The sequence below is a fragment of the Glycine soja genome, chromosome 15 (assembly GCF_004193775.1).
Source record: "Glycine soja cultivar W05 chromosome 15, ASM419377v2, whole genome shotgun sequence".
In the NCBI taxonomy this organism is placed as follows: Eukaryota; Viridiplantae; Streptophyta; class Magnoliopsida; order Fabales; family Fabaceae; genus Glycine; species Glycine soja.
Genome location: NC_041016.1, coordinates 43,750,264 through 43,773,802, shown reverse-complemented (window position 1 = coordinate 43,773,802; position 23,539 = coordinate 43,750,264). Strand labels below are relative to the sequence as shown.

Genomic DNA, 23,539 nt, shown 5'->3' with positions numbered 1-23,539 from the left:
TCTTGCATTATATCTTTGCTTCAATTGTTGGTTGTATTTGACAAACACCAAATCATGCAACCTCTTGTGCTCAAGCCTATTTCTTTTTTTGGAATGAATCTATAACATAACAAATAAATGTTGATTTCAATCTCAAATATACTCCAAATAAAACTTTCATCAAAATTAAATAAAATTAAAAGTATAGTTAGAGTTTTGTCACAATTAATTGCTCAAACACACTCCAATTTCTTTCACATCCTGAAGCACTGCAAGTCAAACTCAAAATTTTAATAGCTAGCTTTTGCAAATTTGGAGTTTGTGACCCAAACATTCGCCACCAATATGCTGCAATACCAATTACCAACCAAGAGCATAACTTCAAAGTCAGATTTCTGAATTATAACACTAATACATAAAAAAATAGTATGGTATTTGTATTTGTCATATGGTAAAAGTTTCTTACTAGGAGAATGAGTTTTCCTTTGAGCCATTACAAAGTTAGAACCAAAGTGTTCAGCACCAATCTTGTAAAGATGCAACTCGGTTAGAATTTTCTGTTGCATATCAAATTGTGGAATCAACTTTTTAATGCACTCAAACAAACCATTGGTGACCTCAAAATCAAACTCCAAGTAAGTGTTGTCATAAAAGAACTCTGGATTTAAGAAGTGGGCAGCTGCATGCAATGGCCTATGAAGCTGATAATTCCATCTTTTATCAATGATTGCAAACACATCTTTGTACTTGCTTTCATTGCTGTTGAAAGACTTGATAATTGTTTCTTTTGCTTCATACATATAGCCCATGGCTGGTTTCTTTTCACCATCCACAAGACGAAGCACTTTCACAAGTGGAGCCATGACTTTAAGAGTGTAAACCACACTATTCCAAAAAGAAGCCATGAGAACTACCTTTGCAGCTTCTTTTCCCTTAGGCTCCTTAGATAGCTTGTTCAAGGTCCATTCATCAGAAGTAAACATCTTTCTAATATTTGCTTTCTCTTTGTGGAGCCTTTCCAAGGTTAGATAAGAAGTGGCAAATCTAGTAATAGCATGTCTCACCAATTCCCTCTTGTTTGTAAAATTTCTCAACAAACTTAAGGTACTAGAATGGGCATAGATAAACCCAACTAGATTAATTGCCCTTCTAATGGTCTTCCTTATCAAGGGAAGCTTCCCAATATCTTCAAGCATCAAATCAATACAATGAGATGCACAAGGAGTCCAATAAATATGTTTCCTTTTCTCCTCCAACAACTTACCTGCTAAAACGTAGTTGCTCCCATTATCGGTTACAACTTGAACAACATTCTCTTCTCCAACTTCCTCCACAATGGCATCAAGCAACTCAAAAAGCTTTTCACCTTTCTTTACAAAATCAGAGCCATCAACAAACTTCAAAAACATGGTACCAGCTTGAGAGTTAATCAAAAAATTAATGATGCATCTTTGTTTCCAATCAGTCCATGCATTGGACATAATAGTACAACCATACTTGACCCATTGCTCCCTATGGCCTTTCATCAAATTTTCAGTATATTTAACTTCCTTCTTGAGGAGTGGAACTCTGATGTCATGATAGCTAGGAATGGGCAAATGTGGCCCATATTGACCAATGGCTGCAACCATATTCTCAAAGTTTTCCAATTTAATGATGTTGAATGACAAACCTGCTTGATACCAAAAGCGAGCAATATGTTGATGCACCTTCAATACTTCATTCTTATCCATTGACTCTCTAATGTTCATTTGCCTCAACATCTCCATTTTTCTCCGATTAATTGCATTTTCTGGATTCTTACAAAATTTGTCCATTGGTCCTTTTTTAGTTCCACACTTTGTCTTTGCACTTGCAGCAGCATTACAAGAGTCCGCAAACTCATCTTCTTCACTTCCATCAAATCCAATTGGTTCACCAAATTCAAAATATCTTATATTTGCCATATTACCACTGCCAGAAGTACTGTAAGTGGTCCCACTTTTTTTGGTAGCCATATATTCATTCAACTCTTCGACTACATTTGGTGGAGTTTTCTTGCAAGCTGCAACGTTACCCGACTTCCCAATCATGTGTTGTTTGGTTCTGGTTATTCCTCCCTTTGTGATTTTTCCACATAAATTACAAATAATGGTGTTTGTATCTCATTCCACCAGTGAATGACAATATTTCCAGCATGGGTTTGCCTTATTTTTCCTCGTTGCACTTGCAGTAGCAACATCGGATGATGGTTCAGCCATTTAAAAGAGGACTGAACAAAAAAAATAAAAATTATGGTGTCAAATAGAAAAAAAATTAAAAATGGGACTGTCAAAAGTAAAAAGAGGGTGTCAAATAGAAAAACGGAAAAAAAGCTGCAGACAGGAAAAAAATGGTGTCAAACAGCAAAAACAAAACCAAAAAAAAAAATAAAGCTTTCCCCACCAGAGTACAAGTCGCGATGTTCTGCGTGTGGGTTGGGTCGTCGCCTCCGTGCTCGTTGTCGTTGTTCACCGTTCGCGCCGTGGGTCGTCGCTACCGTGCTCGTCGCCGTTGTTCACGCCGTGGGTTGTCGCTGCTGGCTGCTGTGTGCAGCGGGTCACGCGTGGCTGGGTTCCGAGGTCGCATTGTGTGTTGGAGCTTGGAGGGGCCGCAACTGTGTTCTGAAAGCTTGGAGGGGTCGTGGTTTTCATTAAGTTTCCGGGTAGGGTTGGGTCGGGTCAGCCCAACTCCTACCGCGGACAAAAAAAAATTCTGCCATTTTCTGCCTCGCCGCCATATCCGCCATGGTCGCCATGGCGCCGCCATCTTCAACCCGCCACACCACCGTTATTTGGTGGCGTTTTTTCAGAAATCCGCTACGCAACTCCGCCATGGCGCTGCCATGGCCGCCATTTAACAACACTGTTACACATACAAATTGAGCAATTGCACAAAATTTTCAAGCTTTGTGGCTCCTCACCTAAAGAATACCGGAAAAAGACCAAACTTCCTCATGCAACATTGTTCAAGCCACAACAACCATATGATAGTTCCCTCCGAGAGACATTTAAGGATTTTCATGCATACTATCCCTAAACTACTAGTACTACCCCATCACTCATGCACACAAACAAGAAGAAAAAGGAAAAGAATCCATCAAGGAGAGTCTTACATAAAACCAAAAGTGAAGTTACACGACTGTGGACTTTGAGTGGAACATGGACACATGATACAGGTAAGTGCTATATTTAGTTACAAAATTTATAAAGGAAATGTATTGTTTTAATTTTTAACTTAAAAATACTACTATTATATGACTAGTTTCAAATGAATATATGAAAGAAGGGTGAGAGTAATTAGTAGAGAAGCAAACCTTGTGCTTTACTGCCTTTGCTCCAACTATGCCAACTTCCACTATGAATAGGTTTGTGTAGTTCTCTTGTACACCCAGCAGAAGATGTACAATTCCAATTTTACCCTTTCATAAGCTTGATATGGATTGTCAATCTATAACTTTGACTTCCGCATTATTAATAGAACACTCAAACCAACTGAGCTAATAGACACATTATGTTATAAATAAATAGTGTCGCTATATATAACACTAAAATTTCTAAATTATATTTAACGTACATGTAAATTTATATAATAAATTTTGTGATGATTATTTTTTTATTTAATGATTAATTTGTTCACATATATAAATTATAAATAAAAATCATAGGTTTAATAAGTATTTACATATCTAAAAAAATATCAAATTTATTTAATTATCAATTGTTATAAAAAAAACATATAAATACATCATTCAATTAAATATCATATTTATTTAATTTTTAATCATTATAATAAAAATCTAAATACATCATTCAATTAAATATCAAATTTTTTTAATTATCAAATTTTGTAAATAAATTAAATGAATAAAAAATTTCTAAAAAACAATTTTGTAAATAAATTCGTATGTTTTAATTTTTTAAAAATTATTCTTTTAGAAATTTTTTATTCATTTAATTTATTTACAAAATTTGATAATTAAACAAATTTGATACACATTTCCAATCCGTATGTTTTGAATCCGTATGATTACGGATTAGCAATCCGTATGGTTCATACGAACTCACAATCCTTATGGTTACGGATTGTCAATCCGTATGTTTTGAATTTTTTTAATACACATTTCTTCTTCTCTAACGACGGAAAATCACCGAACGTCACCGTATATCTGTAAACAATGCACATGCATCATTTTACGAAGAAAAAAAAAGGCGCTGCAAAAATGAAAAAACTAATATGTTATTTGTAAACAAAAATACCCATAAGGATATTTTCGGTATTTTGGAAAACTGCTGGGCGTACCAACAAAACTGCTGAGTGCCCCTAGCATTTCCCAATTTGAATACTGGGTTTTTTTGCCCACCGTTAGGAAGGTCCAGTTTGTAAGCTACAAAACTAATGCACTCCACAATCTAAGAAGCACCATAATATCTTGGGTGTTACTTTAGGCACCCAACATTTTTACTGGGACACCCAGCATCCCAGGTGAAAGGGATAAAATTCCCTTAACCCATTTAATATATAAATGAACAGTGACACATCCGTACGAGTCACTTGTTCACTCCTCCCGCGCAACTGCTTCGTCTTCTCCTTCGTTCTCTCCTCCGCGCTTCATCTTCTCCTTTTCCATTCTCTCCTCCACGTAGGTGGGTCTTCTCCTTGTTGGTCACCTTCGTCTTCTCTCCTCCGTTTTGTCCTCCGGCTTCTGCTTCGTGTTGGTGGCTGCTTCCTCTCCCGTTGCAACTTCTTCTTGTTGGGTTGATCTTCTTCCAGGTAAGTTCTCTTGTCTCCCTCTTGCATCGCTTCTCCCTCTCAATATTGTTTGTATTTGGTTTGCTGTTGTTGGTTGATGTTATTTTGTTGAATATTGTTGATGTTTTGAATGATTTTTGTGGTTTGCTTTTGTTGGTTGCCGAAAAAAGGCGTTTTTGGGAAAAAAATAACCTGTACGGATCAGTAATCCGTATGTGGCTTTTTTTTTAAAAAAATTTATTTGAAAAAATTAGGAATTATTTTTAATTGAAAATATTTAAATGTGAATTATTTTATAAATTGTTAAGAATGGTTTCTTTCGAATATATGTTGAGTTAATAGATTAATAATTATGCCAATTGCTAAGAATGAATTGGCGTTCATCATGACTGCTAATTGAATGCCAATTTTGTTATATCATGCTTGAATGTTAATTATGTTAGAATTAACAAATGAAGAGCACAGACAATGCTGTGAAATGGCCAAGATCATGCTGAAGGTCGCGGTTCCACCAGATACTATTTTAAACACCGTTAACGCCAAGGACCAGGTCATTTTCATTTTGATTTAATTAACATATCATTATTTTGTTATTTTGTGTAACTAACCAACCTTATTTTGTTATATCAAATGTAGATTTACGGTGAAGTTAGTATGTCATTTGCTGTGAGGTGGAAAGACGTACTTGACCGTTTATGGCATTTCATTGACAAAGATGAAAATTTCCATACCGTTGTCTACAAACAAGATTTGGACAAACCAACCATTGTAGCAGGATGGACAACATTAAGAGATTTTTATCACCTGACCGGAGATCATCAAGTGTCGTTAACTCATTTATGTAAGAGTGTATTCTTTCTCACCATATTCAATAGCAGTAGCCTACCAAAATCATTTCCAAGATGACACTCATTATATCATCAATTGCTAAATTCTGTCACTTTCAAGGTGTATCTCACTCCGCACAAAGTTACCTACAGCAGCCTGGTAAGCAACTTTCCAATTTAGTTGCCAACAATTCTTTATCTTCCAAGTTTTAAATTGCTGACATAACATTATTCTTAATATCAAGACGTTCCAAGCACCATGTATTATTTTCTTAAAGATGAAGGTTGGTCTCATTTGTATTTGGAGGACGTTGGAGAATGTCGGCTTGTGTTCCATCACTAGAAAAAGACAGTTAAAATTGGAGTTGGATGGAAATATTTTTGTGAACATTCGTCCTTCAAAGCTGGCATGGAAATTGTCTTCAAATTCTTTGATTCAACCGTTAACCATGTTTTATTTTAGCCACGTTTATGAATTAAATTCAACATTATTAGGACTTGGAACATTATTATGACTTTGAACATTATTAGGACTTGGAACATTATTCCTTTTAATTATTAGGAATTCTGTAACTATGCTTTTGCTACAAACAATTTGTCTAATATTATCCCTTTGTTCGTTACTAGTTTCTTATATAATAGTTGTTTTACTATGTGTTGATCATAAATTTTTTGCAATGTGGAAGTAACATTGAGCGACAAACAATTTCTTTTAGTAATTAATTTGGTCATGTTTATGAATTAAATTATTTTTAATTAATTACTAAATTAAAATTTAAGCAATCTAATGTTAGTTTTAGTAATTTTTAAAAAGTTTATATATATTATAATTTTTTTAACAATCTAATTACTAAATACATTTGTTTATACCACTATAAAATAATTTACAAAATTAATATTTTTTATACCACAATAATATCACAAAATTAATATTTTTATAATTGCTATAATTATTAAAAAAATTCACACAATTGCTAAAATTATTACAAAAAATTGTTTTTAAAATTGATAAAATTATAATTCATATAATTTTATTCACAATTTAATTTTTTTTACAAACCTATGGATCAAGAATGTATATGAACCATACAGATTGTCAATCTTTAGATCCTTCAATTTTTTTCGCGTAACTCTTCTTCTTCGGCGACGAAAATCGACCAAAATTCACCGTATACTCCTGAACAACGCATGTACACCATCGGAGACCAAATACGCTTCGAAATCGACCTTATCAGAAAAAACTTATACTAAGTGACGGAGATTTTGCAAAAAAAAAAAAATAACGCTACAGAAATGAAAATCTCCTCTTGCTATTTATAAACGAAAATACCCATAAAAATATTTTTGACATTTATGAAAATTATTGGGTGTCCCAAACAATCCCCTAATATCTTTTGAAAAGCTTATTATACTTGACCCTTGACAAAATGATCCACTACAAACAGTGAAACCATTTGAAGGGGCTAATCCAATTAGATCTCTTCCAAAACATTACTAGAATAAGAAGTGGATAAAGTAGGAACATTTGGTTTCATAGTGGAACAAACGCCACACGCAGCAATGAAGGAACGAATATTCATTCCCTTGGAATTAGACCCATTCATGATTATGTCACTAGTATAGGATATTTCCCATTATTGTAAAAAAAAATTCAGCAATATGCTAGAACATTCCATTCTGTTAGGAATTTGTTAGCCATTTAGTGTATCTGTCATGAGATCCATCATAGCCCTCACTACAAATATCTGATGAATTAATGAAATAAGCAGACAAAAATTGAATTTTCTTTACTATATCATCATGAGATCCATAAAATTTGCTTATTTTTATTTTTAATAAATCTTAACTGATACAGTAAGAACAAGTTGTCAAGGAATGTGATTGTGGCATTTCTTAAATATTATTATTTCATTGAAAAAAATAGAAAAAATGGAAGGACAAGAAGAGAGGACCCTACAAAATCCTCCTCCCAACACTTAACGCCAAAAACAAAAGCAAAAATCCTTTTCCATCCGCTGACTTCTTCAATCGGGTCGCAATCCCCTGCCTCGCGCCCCACGCCTCACCGCGCAGCCCACCCACTCACCACCGTCCCGCCCCGTTCCCCAAACCCTACTAGTCCACGTGTCATAAAATCATTGGCGGAATCCCTGGTCGCGCAGCAGGGGAATCGCTGACAAGGGCTATAAAAGCAGGCCCCACCACATGTTGACCACGATCCACGTGACTTTGACCGATCCGTTCGAAGCGCTTTCGCATTCTTCTCTTCGTTCGTTTCGCCTCTTCCCAACCCAACCCTCATTCATTTTCTCTTTCTCTCTGTGAACACAAACCCTAACAAGAAGAAGAAAGAGCGATGATGCGTTGGTAGATCGTGATCTGGTGCGGGCGCGATCATTGTAGGATCGGTGCGTTCGAATTTCGCAATGACGTTTGGGAGTTGAGTGAAGGAATCGCTATTATGTCTGAATTGGTGGCCCGTACGGGCCGGCATCAGCAGCGGTACGAGAACGGTTACCGTCTTGTTTCCGGGTAAAACAACGACGTTTTTCGCCCCTTGTTTTTGCATCTTCTTTGTTTCGTTGTTTTTTTTCTTCTCTTTTTTGATAATTGTTGATGAAAGATTATAATAATAAATGTCGTTTTCGTACGGACGCGTAAAAAGATTTTATGTTGATTTTGGTGTTGGGTTGAGAAATTAAGATGGTGACTGGATGATGGTGATGCTTTGATGCTATATTTTGTTGATATTATTATTTAATTTTTGGTTTGGATACATGTTTTCTTTTAAAAAAAGTTCTTTTTTTGTTGTTGTTGATGTTGATGCATGTCGTTATTGCGCCATTTTTTGGGATAACGAAGTTTTAATTTATGTATTTATATAAATGAATCTTCATTTTTACAAGAAATTGCATAAAAATGTGGTCACAATTGTGGTTATGGACACTCAAAAACCTTTTGGTAGTGTCGGATTTTATTTTTTAAACCATGTTATTTATCGATCATTCATTTAAGATAGAATAGAAAAGATTTGGTTTTAGTATAAAAACTTCTTTAGAACGAAGTTTTCTTTAATAGTGTTAAACATGTAGGATTTTGGAGGATCTTTCTCAACATTGAGACATGTATTTTTTATTCTCTGCTTTGGTGTGGATTAGCGTGTGTCTTGTAGCAAAGAATTTTTTTTTTTTATCAGTCAAAGTAAGTATATATAGATAAGAGGGTATAAGCCAACCACATACAGGATTGAAGCCAAATATTGAATCCAAGTGCTGGTTACAAGATATTAAGCAACTCTGAACTACTAAATACCCAATAACCAGCCTCCACCTAAAATGTTGTATACCCCAAAACCAAAAGCAGCCTTATGATGGTTGTATACAACATTGAGACATTTACAAAAGAAGCCTATATCATTCACAACCTATAGGGTAGCAAAGTAGTTTGATTATGAAGGAATGAATTATTTTATGAAAACATTTACTAAATCTTTGTTTGTACAGTGTATGGTGTTGCAATAGTGGATGCTAAATTAATTGAAAACCCGGAGAAGTTTTATTTTGGGGCATTGACTTTCTGTGCCTGTCGTAGTATCCCAAAATTGTTAGGCAATGGTAGCTTGACTTTTGAGATACATTCTCAATTTTTTAAGTTTGATATTATCACACGTTTGCCCCTTATGATGGTTGTTTTTTGTGCATATAATTTAGCTTGTGCATTTTTTGGTCAATGCTTGGAATGTTAAGTTGAAAATAATGTATATCATGAATCTTATATTTATTAAACTTGCAGAGTTGTGATTCTTCAAATCCTGGAAATTTTAATAGGATGCATGCTGTACCATAAGCTTTCTCATATCATCTTCTTTACTTTTGAATGGGAGAAATATGTGATTTTTGAACAGGAAAAATTATTGTTTAATCCAAATAACTCAATTTTAAAATAATTGAACAATTTTTGGATACAATCTCATATAACAATATGAATCTGGTTTTCGTTAGTGTAATAGCGGAAAAATGGAAGATGTCTGTTGATTGATTGATCATTCATTTGATAGTTATATGAGAAAATGGATGAAATCACTAATCTTCCCCCCTCCCCCCGAGAAGTAATTGTCATGTTGTATGTCATGTGAAGCTTTGTGATATCAACATCTTTACTTGTGAATTGGAGAAATGTGTGATTTTTGAGCAGGCAAAATCATTGTTTAATCCTAATAACTCAATTGTAAAATAATTTTTTGATTTTTGATTCATATTGTTACTACATATGTAGGTGTGTTCCATTTAGATATAAAAGTTCTAATGATTGTGGAGACTCTAGTTCCGAGAAGATTGTTGAAGTGCTTATGATTAATTCACCAAGCGGACCTGGTCTTTTGTTTCCAAAGGTATATGGTTCTGATCAAGTGAATTAGGTCGTGTCTGATACTTAGGCTCTTTGATTGAATTGTCTGATGTAGGTGATAAAGGATTTTCGGTACTCTAGACTTTTTAAGTTCGTTTACGAAGTATTGATGAAATTCATTATGGCCTATTTAGGATCTTCAGTTGGAACAAATTTGTTTGTAGGAAGTAAACCACAAGTTGAAGACTTGAATTCAATGTTATTATATATGCATATATGCAGATGATATAGTCCAATTACAGTTCAACACCAACAAAAGCTATGTTCTAATACATATGAATATTGGGGACTCTTAGAACTCAGTTGGTCAGTTTCTGTTCCAATTTTAATGTACATTTCATTGTTTATTTAATTAATTTAAATAAATTTTATTTGTTTTGGACGAAATGGTAAAATCACAGATTCTGTTCTCTATACCGCCATTCGGGATGACAAATTGATTTGCCATTCTTTTCTGAATTTAAGCAATACAAAAATTTGGTACCATTTATTGCACTATAAGACTAACTTTTAGCCCCTTTAGTAAATTAGTTAATTAGACCTTATTGTTAATTTGTTAAATACATATACTGCTGAATTTATTGACGAGACATTTCTATTAAATTGCATGAAATGCTGTTAAATATATATTTTGCTGCATTAAATGCTGTTAAATACCTATACTTTAGTTTTGAATTGTTTTGTAACTCAATATGCTTGAGATAAGTTGCGGATTGTTTTCTGAAAGGGCACTAAATGAAGATGAAATTTTTGATTATTGTGATATTGTTTTTCCATTAAAGGGAGGTTGGGAGAATGACGAAACTGTTGAGCAGGCAGCTGTAAGGGAAGCTGTAGAAGAAGCAGGAGTTCGAGGAGACATAATGGTGAAAAACTTATTCACTCATGAATTTAATTGACTGACTTGAGCTTGTGTAATAGTTATTGTGCTTCTGTAATATCTTAAGAGATTGTCTTATCTATATGCTTTAGTGTCAGTTTGTTTAAACTTATTTGTTGAAAAAAATACTTAATTTAATAAAATTAGCAACTTTATGTTTTTTAGTGTGTTTATCTAAACTGCTTCTGTTGTAAAAAACAGTTTTCTAATTATCTAAACTGCCTCTGCTTCTGCTATATGCTTTATCTGCTTATTAAATAAGCGCTTTTTTAAAAAGCATTTGTTTTAAAATTGTTTATTAGTTTAAACATACTGGCCTTAATGGTTTCATAGTAAGAATCTAGGATCACCTAATAAGATAAGGCTTTTGTGATGATTGTGAGTTGGTGTCACGTCATTGATGATAATTGCAATGAAGTTTTCTCCAAATACTTGCTGTGACTTTTGCATCTGAGTGAAAACACAAGAAGAGACACATCATCATTTAAAGTTTGGTGAATATGGCCGTAAAATATGATTGAATTCTTTTATGGTTGCTTGCATTTTTTGTAGAATTTAGCATAAGTCAGTGGTATTGTACATGGTTTTGGTCTCATATATTTGTTTTAACATGCAGTCAATCCTCTAAATCTTCTATTTCTGTCCCTTGAAATTCATATTTTTTATTTATCTTATTTTAATTGTAAACAAGCTGATAAATTATTTACATTGCCTTGTATTCATTCTTGTCATTTGGATGGATACTTGCAAACCGATTGTTGATATTTATGGCTATTGGGTGTCAGGATTTTCTTGGACACTACGAGTTTAGGAGTAAGACCCATCAAGATGAGTTTAGTCCAGAAGGTTTATGTAAAGCAGCAATGTTTGCTTTATTTGTTAAGGAGGAACTTGAGTTATGGCCTGAACAAAGTACCAGAAATAGGAGATGGCTAGCTGTTTCGGAAGCCCTTGGAAGCCTCCGGCATGCATGGATGAGGGACGCCCTGGAATGCTTCTGTAAATGGCAAGAGGATAAGTTGGCGAATGGAACGAAAGAATAAGATGGATTTGCTGACTAATTACATTTAGTGCATTGTATCTTTGTGGTAAAAACACTTCTCTTGGGGTTGGTACCATTACTTTAGGACAGTTAACTCTAAATCAGAATTGCATAGTAGTTATTGTTTCAAATCTGGATTGATCTCTGATTTGTTTTTCTTAATTCAGAGTATATAATTCATAACATTGGTTTTAGTTGAGACTTGAGATGCTTGTTCTCGTTGTTTGAATTGTTATCTATTCATATTCATGGTTAGTGCTTACTTGAAATATTAACAAGAGTAGTTGCATGTCCAGAAAGTTTACCCCCATTACTTGCTCAATTTCTTTTAGTAAATAATAATGTGACTATGTGAGGTAAAAAGCTTTCGATTCCTTAGTATTTTGTCAAACTGAAATTCTGACACTGCATAATATAACAAATTTCTTTCAAGAATTATTTAACTGTACAATAAAGTTGTATAATGTTCTGTAAAAACAAATGAATGGAGTAAAATATTTAAAATATATATTATATGCAAAAATATACATACCTCGAGTTATGAATATAAATGGCCTAATCTAAGAATAAATAAATAACTGTCCAAGCCAGCAAGCCGACTCTGCCTTCTAGCTTCACTTCTTTCACTCCTGTATATAAACTTGAAGAAATCTGGTCAAAATAGTATTCCATCTTTCAAAACTAGGCTATAGTTCATAGCACATCTAATTGCAAGGACCGTAAAGCTATTTATTTCTTGGCACAAACTCAGGCTCAGAAAATCTCATGATCAAGTGCGTTTAGAGAATCAAATTATGACACAAGCTTTCATGATCCTCATGTAGTCATATGTAGCACATCAATTTTCATCAAGGACAACATCAGCAGGGTCTCCTACCCAAGGCCTCCCTTTCCATCCACTGAAACTTTATTCTTACCTTGCCATTTGCATCTACTCCTACCACCCTTCCCTTACTGGAATGTGTCACCATTTCCCATCCCCACCGTGGGGTCACCAATCCATCTTTGATTCTAACAATGCCTCCCACTTCAAATGGCCTAACCTGTTCCATTTCCCATGCTTTACATAATCATAGCCTCTCCATAAAACAGAAAGCCACCCACAGATTCTCATCTTCCATCCGATGTACCACTCCTATGCTTGAATGCGTCACCTCTCTCCCCAATGGTGGGTTGGGGTTGAAACTAATGCTTTGACCTTAACCCAATCTCCAATGCAGAACCCCTTCTCTTCCACCACCTCCACTTCTGAAGGGTCCAACATCCATGCTTTTGATCCCTCTGGCGTGTATATTCGGAGCTTTCCATTAGCATTGATGGCTTGTATCGTTCCAATGCTCGCATGTGTGTGCCCGGACCGGACCACCCAAATCTTGGTTCCTTTATGTTAAGTTTTACTCTAACTTTCTGTTCAACAAAGAGTTTGTGAACTCTTTCAAGATGGGAACTAGGTCCTACCCACCTTTCTTGCTCTCCACAAAAGGCAACATAAGTAGTGGTGTTCCATTCTTCTCCTTCATACCCTATGCATTGTAAACCATCAACACTACCTGGCCTAATTGAGTTCCAATCAATGGCAACATCTTTCAACCTCACCCACTCTCCCACTTCAAACATCTGTTCACTTCTCCATCAGCATGAATGCCGGTTAAAACGCATTGAGATTCAGGCCGAGATCCTCTCCAACCCCACCTTGGTTCCACCAAACCGGTTCTGAGCCTAACATACTGCCCAACTTTAAAGCAAGGAACCTTTTCAGCTTCAGTATAATGAGTCAAAGGACTTCAATTTACGGAAACAGCAAGCCAACTCCAAGTACCCAGAATCCTGAACACTATGCACAACAGCTATACAACTAGCACCATTCAAGTCACTGCTTGATCTGCTTCCTGGGCTCGGTTTTGAGCAAACCCATTCACCAACTTCAAATCCAGGAAGTTGTTCCACATCCCCAGGAGAAACTTTCCACAAGCTTTGCCTACCTACCTGGAACCCTCACCTCCAATGAAACCGACAAAATCACATAGTGTTGTTAGTTGAATGATGCAATCACAATACCAAAATGTTTTGTATGAAATCTAGCTTTTCAAACAGCAGCCGTGGCCAAAATTTCATGTCATTATAATTTTTCAGACAAGGATGAAGATTAGGAAAGGAGTGCCAAGAAAGTTATAAATAGAAAATGATTTTCTAAGAATGTTTGATTCCTCCTGAGTCTTTACGTGTGAAAAGTTGTTCTAATTGTTTCACCACTTTTTGGTGAATACCTAAGCACCCCCCGCCCCCTCCAAAATATATAGGGCACCTGGGTGTCTCCCTAGTACTTGGGGAGGGATCAAATTCAAAACCCTCTCCCCCTACAAAACACTTCCATTAATATCCCCAGCTCTTAACCGACAAAGCAACACCACTAGGATCAACTTGAATACATAGTCAATCAATAATTTGTAAGCCATGGTTCAATTTTGAGTTTGGCATCGTTATACTTCACTAGAAACAGAAACCTATTTCTTTCAAACTTAAATTTTAGCCTTATAAGGTGGGATAAACGAATTTGGTTCAGTCCATCACCCGACTTGGGTGAATTGAATCCACACAAGAGTGTACTCTGATGAAGGCTAAATCCTAGGAAATGTCTACATGGTTTTATAAGTTTTCTATCCAAACAAAAAACTCAAGTAGCAACACTGAAAACCGTATTAGGTTCAACTTTGTTAAAAGTGACTATAAGTAAGATATCTTGTGCAAAATTTAGAAAAAATAATAATTAAATTCATAATCTTACATTGAGTGCACCATCCAAATCAATTCTTGCTGTTTTTCCAACAGTAGAGGGTGATTCGTTTAACCATCCGAGCCGTGGCTGGTTAACAGATGGCATCACACGAATTTCTTGCCCCACCTCAAAACGTGGAACTTTCTCACCATCAGAGACTGAGAAAGGAAAAAGCTCATTCCTGAAGCAAAAGGCAATACCCATATCGCCATCCTCCTCCAAGTTATGAATTACTCCAATACTGTTTCTTGTAACATCCTCCCACCCATATCTTGGAGCAGACACTGAAGCTTTAACTCTGACCCAATTTCCATCCTGCAGTTGCACAAAATAACAAACTAAATAAAGTTGATCATATAACATCTCAGTATATATGAGAAGAAAACTTAAGGGTTTGTTTTACTTTGACAAAATGTTTTCCTTTTTCATTTCCTTTTTTCACTGTTAATTATAAAATTGATGCCTTATTTTCAATTTGTTCCCTGTTCTCAAGATTTGTACAGGAAATAGAGAAAAAAGAAAGTTATTTTAACTGTTTCCTATACAAATCTTTAAAAACAAAAGAAACAGACAAAGTGGCAGTTTTGTAATCAAAGGTGAAAACAGAAGACATTTTCTTGACGGTTTGGTATATCTATTATTAAGAGACCATCACCCTCAACCTCTCTTATTTTTCCAACACTATGATGTGTCTCACCTCCCCAAGCATATCTAGGTTCTGCAACAGATCGCTTTACGCATTTTCGATCACCAATCTTTAAAATAAAAAATTGTTGATGCAACTCATGCAGGAGAAAAATAAACTGTCATAAAAGAGAAACTAGACTAACTTGTTTCTTACCCTAAAAGGAACTACATGCTCAACCTCTTCCGGTTCACAATGCCATGAGGTTGGAAGATAACTCAGTTCTATTAACAGACTACTATCTGGTCTGATACAATATACAATGCCGATGCTTCCCAGTGTCACAGATCCTAATCCATACTTTGTAGATGTAAGAAAAGGACGAATGCAAACCCAATCTCCAATCTTGAATTCTTGAACACGTTCCATCTCTTCTGGATCAGCTTTTCATCCTCTGGATTGTCCAGGAAATCCAACTCGGATGATCATCATCAACACATAATACTGTTCCAATGTTGTCACGAGACTGCCCAGGTCAACCAAACCTGACATAGATAATTAGTCATTAATATCACTGAAAAATGAGTGCAAGAAATGCAAGCATATGTCATGCACAAGGCACAGATAATAAAATCTATATAGTAGATAGTCAACCATAGGTTCTTCTCTATTCTCTTTTTCTTTTGCACAACATTCGTTACTCCTGTGTTTAAAGAAAATTGAGAAGAAAATACATATCAGAGTGTTAAGACATCCACCCAAAAAAGGGAAAAAACATACAAAGATTCCACCCAATGAATTGGCTCTCCAGCCAAATCCAATATCCTGTAAGAACCATCACAGGGGCATGGATTCTTCAAGGAATGCCATATATCCTAACAAATGAAATGTAGTCTACACGGATTAAGCACGCGACTTGCTCACTAGAGTACTCTATCTGAACGTTTTATTTCAAAAATTTTTTCTTTCATAATCTGATTTGATCCCCCACTAGCCAGAGTTTACAACTCATGATCACTATCTGGAAAGTAAAGACAGCCTGCAATACATGTTGGACTAACACAAATGATGTGCAATAAGAACAAAGGCCAAATATACATCATTTCCAGACATCATATGATGTTTTAGGAAGTGCTTGGCCTAATTTATTTTGGGTTTCTCTTCTCCTTAATAAGAGAAGCTGGACTCAAACAGAATTCTAATCCCACACTTCCACTGTGGGACTCAAGTCTCGTACCTTGCAATTGGATCCAAATATGACCTCTCCAATCTATTTAGATATTTTAAAGGATCATAGAAATCCCTCCAACAGAGGCATGGACACAAAGAAGCCATTATATTATATAATGCTTAGAATTGGATGTAACTGACTCATGGATGATTGGTGCTAGGGCTAATTAGTTCTGATTTAGAAGATGGTTCCTCTTGTAATTCATACTGTACATAATATAAACATATGCATGTACTGGTGAAAATTCACACATACTTTTCCTCACTTATATTTGATATAAGATTTAACCTTGGCTTTTTTACATCCTCTTTAAGCTGCACATGATGTCCCCTGTCTAATAGAACGACTTTTACAACTTCATTGGCCTAAACACTATAATACTCTCCAGAACAAAATGAAACAATGAGATTATCTTTGTCTGGAACTCTCTGCACAAAGCCCACCTGCTTCTGCCGATCACCTTCCCACCCATTTGTTGGAGTTATGGAAGTTTTTCTAAACTTCACCCAGTCTCCCAATTCAAATCTAAAACAACAAACAAAAATTATAAAAAAAATAGTTGGATGTGGTTAGAAAATAAATATGATATCACATCTATTGAATTTATGGGACTTAAGGTAGGAAAGGAGGGAAAGAGAAAAAGAAGGAGCTAAATTGTATTGTTTTCTCAGTGAAGGTTCTTGATAGTATTCCATTAGATTACAGACACTGACACTTATTTATACTATGAATTAGGTCACTTACATGTGTAGTTCTATTCTACAAGTGCAAAAAGCACACTAAGACAATAAACTCCTAACCCTAATTAAATAAGGAAAATAATTACAAAACATAATGAAGTTAGGAAACAGCTAAAATTTCTTCCTATATTCGAGAGGTAATTGATATGACAAAATTCAAAAATTTCCTATGATATTCTAAAATATTTTAAGACATACAATGAAGATATTTCAAGAACAGTAAATAAAAATAATAATAATAAAATGTCGTTGCCTTACATTGCAGGAGAGAGACAAACTCCTTTCTTCATGAGTGCCTCCATCAGATCTTCTGATATCCATTCTCGGGGAAGGACATCCAAGATGTCACCTAGAGTCTTGCCACTGAAATAAAACATAACTCTATAAGTCATAGGAGGGACTTTCTTTTGAAATGGAAAAATGAAAGTTGTCAAAGTTTTCTAAAAGGATGGACAAAAGTTTTTCAGATGGTTAAAAGATGAAAAACAAATGTAATCAAAATCTAATGAGACTGAGTGCACAGAGCTGCAACTTGCCAGTAGTTTCTGACTAATACATCAGCATTAGGATTCCCAAGCATACAATGAGCCAATCAAGATTTTCACGTATCATTTTTGCTGTTCCTGCTGCTATATGGAGAGCAGTGTTACCATCATCATCCTGAGACAAAATAAACAGCTTAGAACTTTAAATTAGAAACATAATAGCAAAACTTATTTCAGACAATAGGCGGACACTGGAATGTCAACTTTCAAATATTTATAGCATGTAACAATTTTTTGTTAAAAAAACATATTCCACCCTGCTTATCCTTGTGCATGTACACAAGCCAGCCTAAAATGTAAAAGATAGATATGATAAAGACAACAGTAAATCAAAACTAAAGCATACTTACTGTTTAGGATAAAAGGTAGATTTAAAGTTTATGCACTTTTCAGTGTTGGTACAGAAGTTACGCTAGTAACACTTTAACAACCCCTGAACTCTGGCTCACTATTGAGGAGTTAAAATGAATGGTGAGGTTTCATTTGTAAAACTTCATCCTCCAGAAGTTCGGTGCAATCTAAAATCTGTCATTGAGAAGATTTTAGTTCCAGTCAGGTGCTACTTGTAACTGCCTAGTTGTCAATTTTAGAGTGCACCATAAAATGTTATGAACCAACTCTTAGTTTGAGATATTATGTACTAACTTTTTGAAGAGGATAAACCTCAAATTGTTAAATTGCAATTTGTCTGACAGATTAAATGCCTGCAATGGAAGCAAACACTAAACTTTCAAGTTTCAACTATATCATTAGATCTCAAATATTCCCAAACAGATGACAATTGTATAAACTTAGAGAGACTTCAATATTCCATTCTACATTTTCAACAGAATATGTAACTTTTTGAGTTCTAATAAGAATCATGTCCCTTAGATTAGTCAGTCCCCCAACCATTTATAACCATATAAATTATCATTAGGCTTAATTTACTCTGTGACGAAGAGGCTGACTACAGTGAACTGGAGACTGAACTCAGCAATCAATCAGTCATATGATGAAGTTCAATTCCAAATCTACTATAATCAAATAGAAAAATCATTTTATAATGTATCAGAGAGATCAAAAGGAGGAAAAAAGAAATAAGATCAAAGCACCATATATTCGTTTTGAAACAATACAATAATAAGAGATATGAAACTTTGCCTTTATATTTACTTTTGGAATCAAATTTTAATTTATGACATTATTAATTAAAATTAACTAAACTACTTTGATTGGTCTTGATGAATTAATTATTTGTTTCTTATATAAAGAACCAACAGTAGTATAACACTTAGTGTAATGCTGTAGTTAAACAGAGTAAATTCAGAACTTGAATTAAAACCTGCAAATTACAATCTGCCCCAATACATAGAAGTAGTTCAACACATGACTTAGCACCCCTAGCTAAGGCTATGTGAAGAGGAATGCCATTGTGCACATTACGAATGTTCACATCAACACCAGCAGCAAGAATAACCTACTCAACACCAAAAAACAGAAGTTAGTTAACATCAGATACAAAAGGCACATACTTCAGATTCCAACATGATATTGAATATTGATGGATATTTAATCATTCTAATCAAGAATCTGGTTTACTCACCTTAACCAATTCAACATCGTCAGTCATAACAGCTGTATGCAAAGCTGTCCGCCCATGCTGTGAATGTTGAGCAGATGGATCTGCTCCGCAGAAAGCAAAATTTGCACCAATTCTCTCTCCTCTATATTTTGCATGAGCAAACAAAATCAGATGACTTAACTATTTTAGAAAACAGAAGCTTTATTAATTATTAGCATAAATTAGGAATACCTACTAGAAGAAAATATGCACTGAACTTTGTTTGGAATAAAAAAAAACAGCAATAACAACAGGTATGAATAGAAAACTATAATAGCCCAATCAACAGACAAGATGAATTCTAAAATCATTATCAAGTATCAACCAATAATCCCAGATATTCATACCACTTTCATGATCTTTCTTGGAGGCAGCAGCCATCCACAAAGCAGTGCTCATAGGGCTTGGGATGTCATGTCAATTGATTCAGCAATCTCATCAGAAGTTGCAACTTCAGCAATCCCATGTTTGAATTTAGATATCATTCCAAGTTGTCACACACAAGTGCAGCGGTCTGCAATATCAAAAGTGTAAAACTAGATGATCACAGATGCATGTGAGGCGAAATGATATCTATATTCAAACACCCACACAGAAACAAGAATGCATTTAAAATGTTGCAATCCCATATAGAAATTCCAACATAAATTCCAACAAATATGAGAAGAAATAAAACACCCAAGAACTAAAAAACTAACCCCCAGAATTATGATAAAAAGAAGCAATTTCCTTTAAAATTAGCTAAAATACCAGCTTCAGTGGTATTTAACTTGCTATTATATGATTGACCTACAGCATATGCTTTCAGTTTCCTAGAAGCAGTAGTAAAGAACGGATTCATAAAATATTTTATTATCTTTACTACTTAAATAAGGACAAAGAAGAGGTGGCCATGGTTGATTCAGACAGGAATAATTGATTTTTTTCTTTCCAGTTTTCCCATCAGCAATATCACAGTGCAGAAATCTTCTACTGTGGTTTATTCAAAGTAAAAGAATAGACTACCATCTTTTACATCTAAGAAACCATTCCTTTGCCCTAGATATATTACGACCAGACCCAACTTACTCATGAGGAAAAACAAAACAACGGATACAGGTATAAAAACCCAAGCTTCACAAAGACATTTGTCAAAGTATCCTGATGATATCTATAATCTATCAGTATAGTCTAGCATGAGAGCAAAAACAAATGGAATATAACACCAACAACTTAATAATTACTCTATCCAAAGTAAAAATAGTACTAGTGATAAGAAATAAGAACCATGTAGATCTATTCTCTATACAAAGGTCGTCAAATAAAACAATGATCATATCATCATACTATTGTAAGTATTCATATATTATGTAATTTCTAAATAAATAAAAAATCTCTATTTACAAATATGGTTATTCTGAAACTTGATTACTAAAATTATTGTAATATAAAGCATTACAATATGATTTTTTTTTTCCTTTTGCTGACAAAAGCTCACACTAAAAACTCAATAGAATAAGGAACCAGAATGACAAGGGACTGTTGATTAAACCTAGATAATGCACAGAAGATGAAAAAAAATCAGTAAAGAGGTCTGCCAGTGTTAGGGGGAAACCAACAACCTGTTTGTTTAGCCCGCAGACAACATACATCAATAAAGAACTATCTATTGAAAAGGTAAGATCCATGACCTCTAAATTTGGAGAGAACTATGGAAGACCACAAACAAAATTTGGCATCAATAAGATAGTGTCCACCAGCAAATTAGAAAGTTTTTCAGTGGAATCAAAATTCAGAAGGAACGCACCATAATGAAGAGATAATAAGAATAAATGTCACTTATGTAAGATATTGAGCATTAGCAGCAATTATTCATTATACATTAAAGGATTTTAGAGAAATATATTGTCATTCTGTTCCAATTCCTATCCTAAATTGTACTCAATTGTACAAGCAGCTAAGAAATTACAGAAGTAGTCTGTATCAATTTTATCCAGCTAAGGTGCATGTTTCGACATGAGTTTGCTGCTCCATGCTAGAGAAAAGCCATGCTGTCATTGCAGTGGACTGAGACAGCTAAAGTGCATGTTTCACATTGATCATTGGATATGCAAAATTGATGAGTAAGATCCGTTTCTTTCTGTACCTCTGGAGTCCTAGACTGATTGACAAGTTTGGCAAACACATTTTAAGCTTAAGAAGAAAATTGATGGGAAATCTATACTTAAGACATATTCTTTGGATTCAAGATGGCAATTGATCCATTTCCCCCATTTTCCAGTATCACAAGGGCACAGTCAGCGGACTTCTTGGGAACTGCTCTATGCAGGATAGATTCACCTTCATCATCCACTGCATTAGGATCAGCTCCAGCTAATAGTAATTCCTGTTATTTTACCATATATTTATATGAATATAGCTCTAGTAAATGCAAAGACGAACCTGAATATGATTAAAGTAAAACATACTCGCATGCATTCTGGTTGGCCATGATGTGCACAAACATGAGCAACAGATGGGCCAAAGCCATCTCTTAATTGTGGCCTCACATTAGCACCTCTTTTGATAAGACTGCGAACGCATTCTGGGGATCCAGCAGCTAATGCATAAGCAAGAGGAGGATCTCCATCTTTGTCCAAGACGTCAACATTTGCCTCTTCATACTCCAAAATTGCCTCAACAAGTTCTGCACTGCCACATCTACAAGCTAAGTGGAGAGCAGTTTGTTCATCAGCATTTTGAGCTTCCAGCAGAGAAGATAGGCTGTTGCTGCCATAGTCTGATGCAGCCTTGAAAAGAAGATCACTGTACGGAAAGTACAAAGAAAAAGAATGAATTGCAAAATGAAAATGAAAGCAAGCTCAAGGAAGATTGTTTGTGACTTTGATGCACCAACTGACCTAACACTTCTAACATCCCCGAGACACACATTGATGAAGATGGAATGGGTTTTTCTGAGAAACTTCTAATTCTTGCACAGGGGACAACTCTATCACTGTATTTACAGAAATATAAAACATGTACAAGTCAATTGTTTGGCATCTATGACAACTGCAAATTTGGCTCATTTCCACACCACATATCAAAAACTATAAATAGGCTACATTTTGACTGCTCAATCAGATGTCATAAAACCAGCATAGAAGATACAAGTCATGGATAATTATAATGGGCTTACTTATCTGGGCTTGCAGGAAGGCTGCGCGGCATTCCCTGCGAATGACGGAGAAATATTGCCAACATTGCAGTAAAACTAGACCTTTTAGATGGCTTGAACTGCAAGCACTCTCCAATCATCCTCCACAAATCACTAGGTATTCCACCACCAACCACACTGGCATAGTGTGGAAGCAGTTTCTTTGCCTTGACAACTGCTTGATAAATTTCCTCCGAACTTAAACCAGCCCAACTACACAAGCATAGAATTTGCGATATGCAACTTTAGAAAACCAGAATGTAAAGAAAAAGAAAAATTGAATGATGAGTTGATCCATGTACGGAACAAAACCCGTGCCCATCTCTACCAGTCTACAAGCAAAACTCCAGGCATCAGACTCTGCTGATATACCTATTGCATCATCCCAGAACAAATTTAATGATTTCTTCAGAAGTTGCCCCCAAGCCTCTGGAGCTGTATAATGTGGACTAAGCACGGTACATTCCATATACATGAGTGGGTGTTTGAGGAGTCATGCTCAGGTTGGCCCTTCCAACAGGAATGCTTCTTCAGAATAGCAGTAATCAGAAATCACAGCAAGGCCAGTTGAATCAAGAAGAAGATTGGATGTTTTTATATTCATGCAAACAATGCCTGCAGCATGTAACTCAACAATCCCTCGTGCAAGGTCTGCCCCATATCTACATTCGGGCAAAATTTGATGACACTATTCATACTTCATAGTTATCACAGGCAATTGATATGCAGTAAGGGAGAACTCGAACTTCATGTAAATGGCTTTTAAACTGCCCATATTGCATAAATAAGAATTAACAAAAGCAAACCATCAAGTCATAGATAAAACGGTTCTGGTGAGAGTGAGACGTTTTCAAATTTCAACATAATTTTAACCAAATAATTCAATCTTCTCTTTGTTTATGATTTATTTGCATGAAAACAGAAAAGGCAGCGGCAGAA

The 23,539-nt window shown here is 35.1% G+C and overlaps 2 protein-coding genes and 1 pseudogene across 2 annotated transcripts; 1 reads left to right on the top strand and 2 right to left on the bottom strand.

Moving 5' to 3' along the window:
* Nucleotides 1-495: 495 nt before the first annotated feature.
* LOC114386189 lies at nucleotides 496-2,051 on the bottom strand. The gene is made up of 2 exons (XM_028346175.1): nucleotides 587-2,051; nucleotides 496-506 (listed from the first exon to the last, which is right to left on the bottom strand). Exons 1-2 carry the CDS (start codon nucleotides 2,049-2,051, stop codon nucleotides 496-498), a joined length of 1,476 nt encoding a protein of 491 aa, XP_028201976.1.
* A 5,530-nt stretch (nucleotides 2,052-7,581) lies between these two features.
* Nucleotides 7,582-12,167, top strand: LOC114385742 (nudix hydrolase 16, mitochondrial-like). The gene is made up of 4 exons (XM_028345793.1): nucleotides 7,582-8,108; nucleotides 9,852-9,966; nucleotides 10,766-10,849; nucleotides 11,649-12,167. The coding sequence occupies exons 1-4, from the start codon at nucleotides 8,038-8,040 to the stop codon at nucleotides 11,904-11,906; spliced, it is 528 nt and encodes a 175-aa protein (XP_028201594.1). The 5' UTR covers nucleotides 7,582-8,037; the 3' UTR covers nucleotides 11,907-12,167.
* A 164-nt stretch (nucleotides 12,168-12,331) lies between these two features.
* LOC114386188 lies at nucleotides 12,332-23,069 on the bottom strand (annotated as a pseudogene).
* Nucleotides 23,070-23,539: the final 470 nt, after the last annotated feature.

Bases quoted from the DNA above. Each gene is read 5' to 3' on its own strand.
- LOC114386189 (XM_028346175.1), bottom strand. From the start codon at position 2,051: ATGATTGGGAAGTCGGGTAACGTTGCAGCTTGCAAGAAAACTCCACCA.
- LOC114385742 (XM_028345793.1), top strand. From the start codon at position 8,038: ATGTCTGAATTGGTGGCCCGTACGGGCCGGCATCAGCAGCGGTACGAG. The intron at 9,967-10,765 runs GTATATGGTTCT...TTTCCATTAAAG, and splicing joins CTGGTCTTTTGTTTCCAAAG to GGAGGTTGGGAGAATGACGA. The intron at 10,850-11,648 runs GTGAAAAACTTA...ATTGGGTGTCAG, and splicing joins GAGTTCGAGGAGACATAATG to GATTTTCTTGGACACTACGA.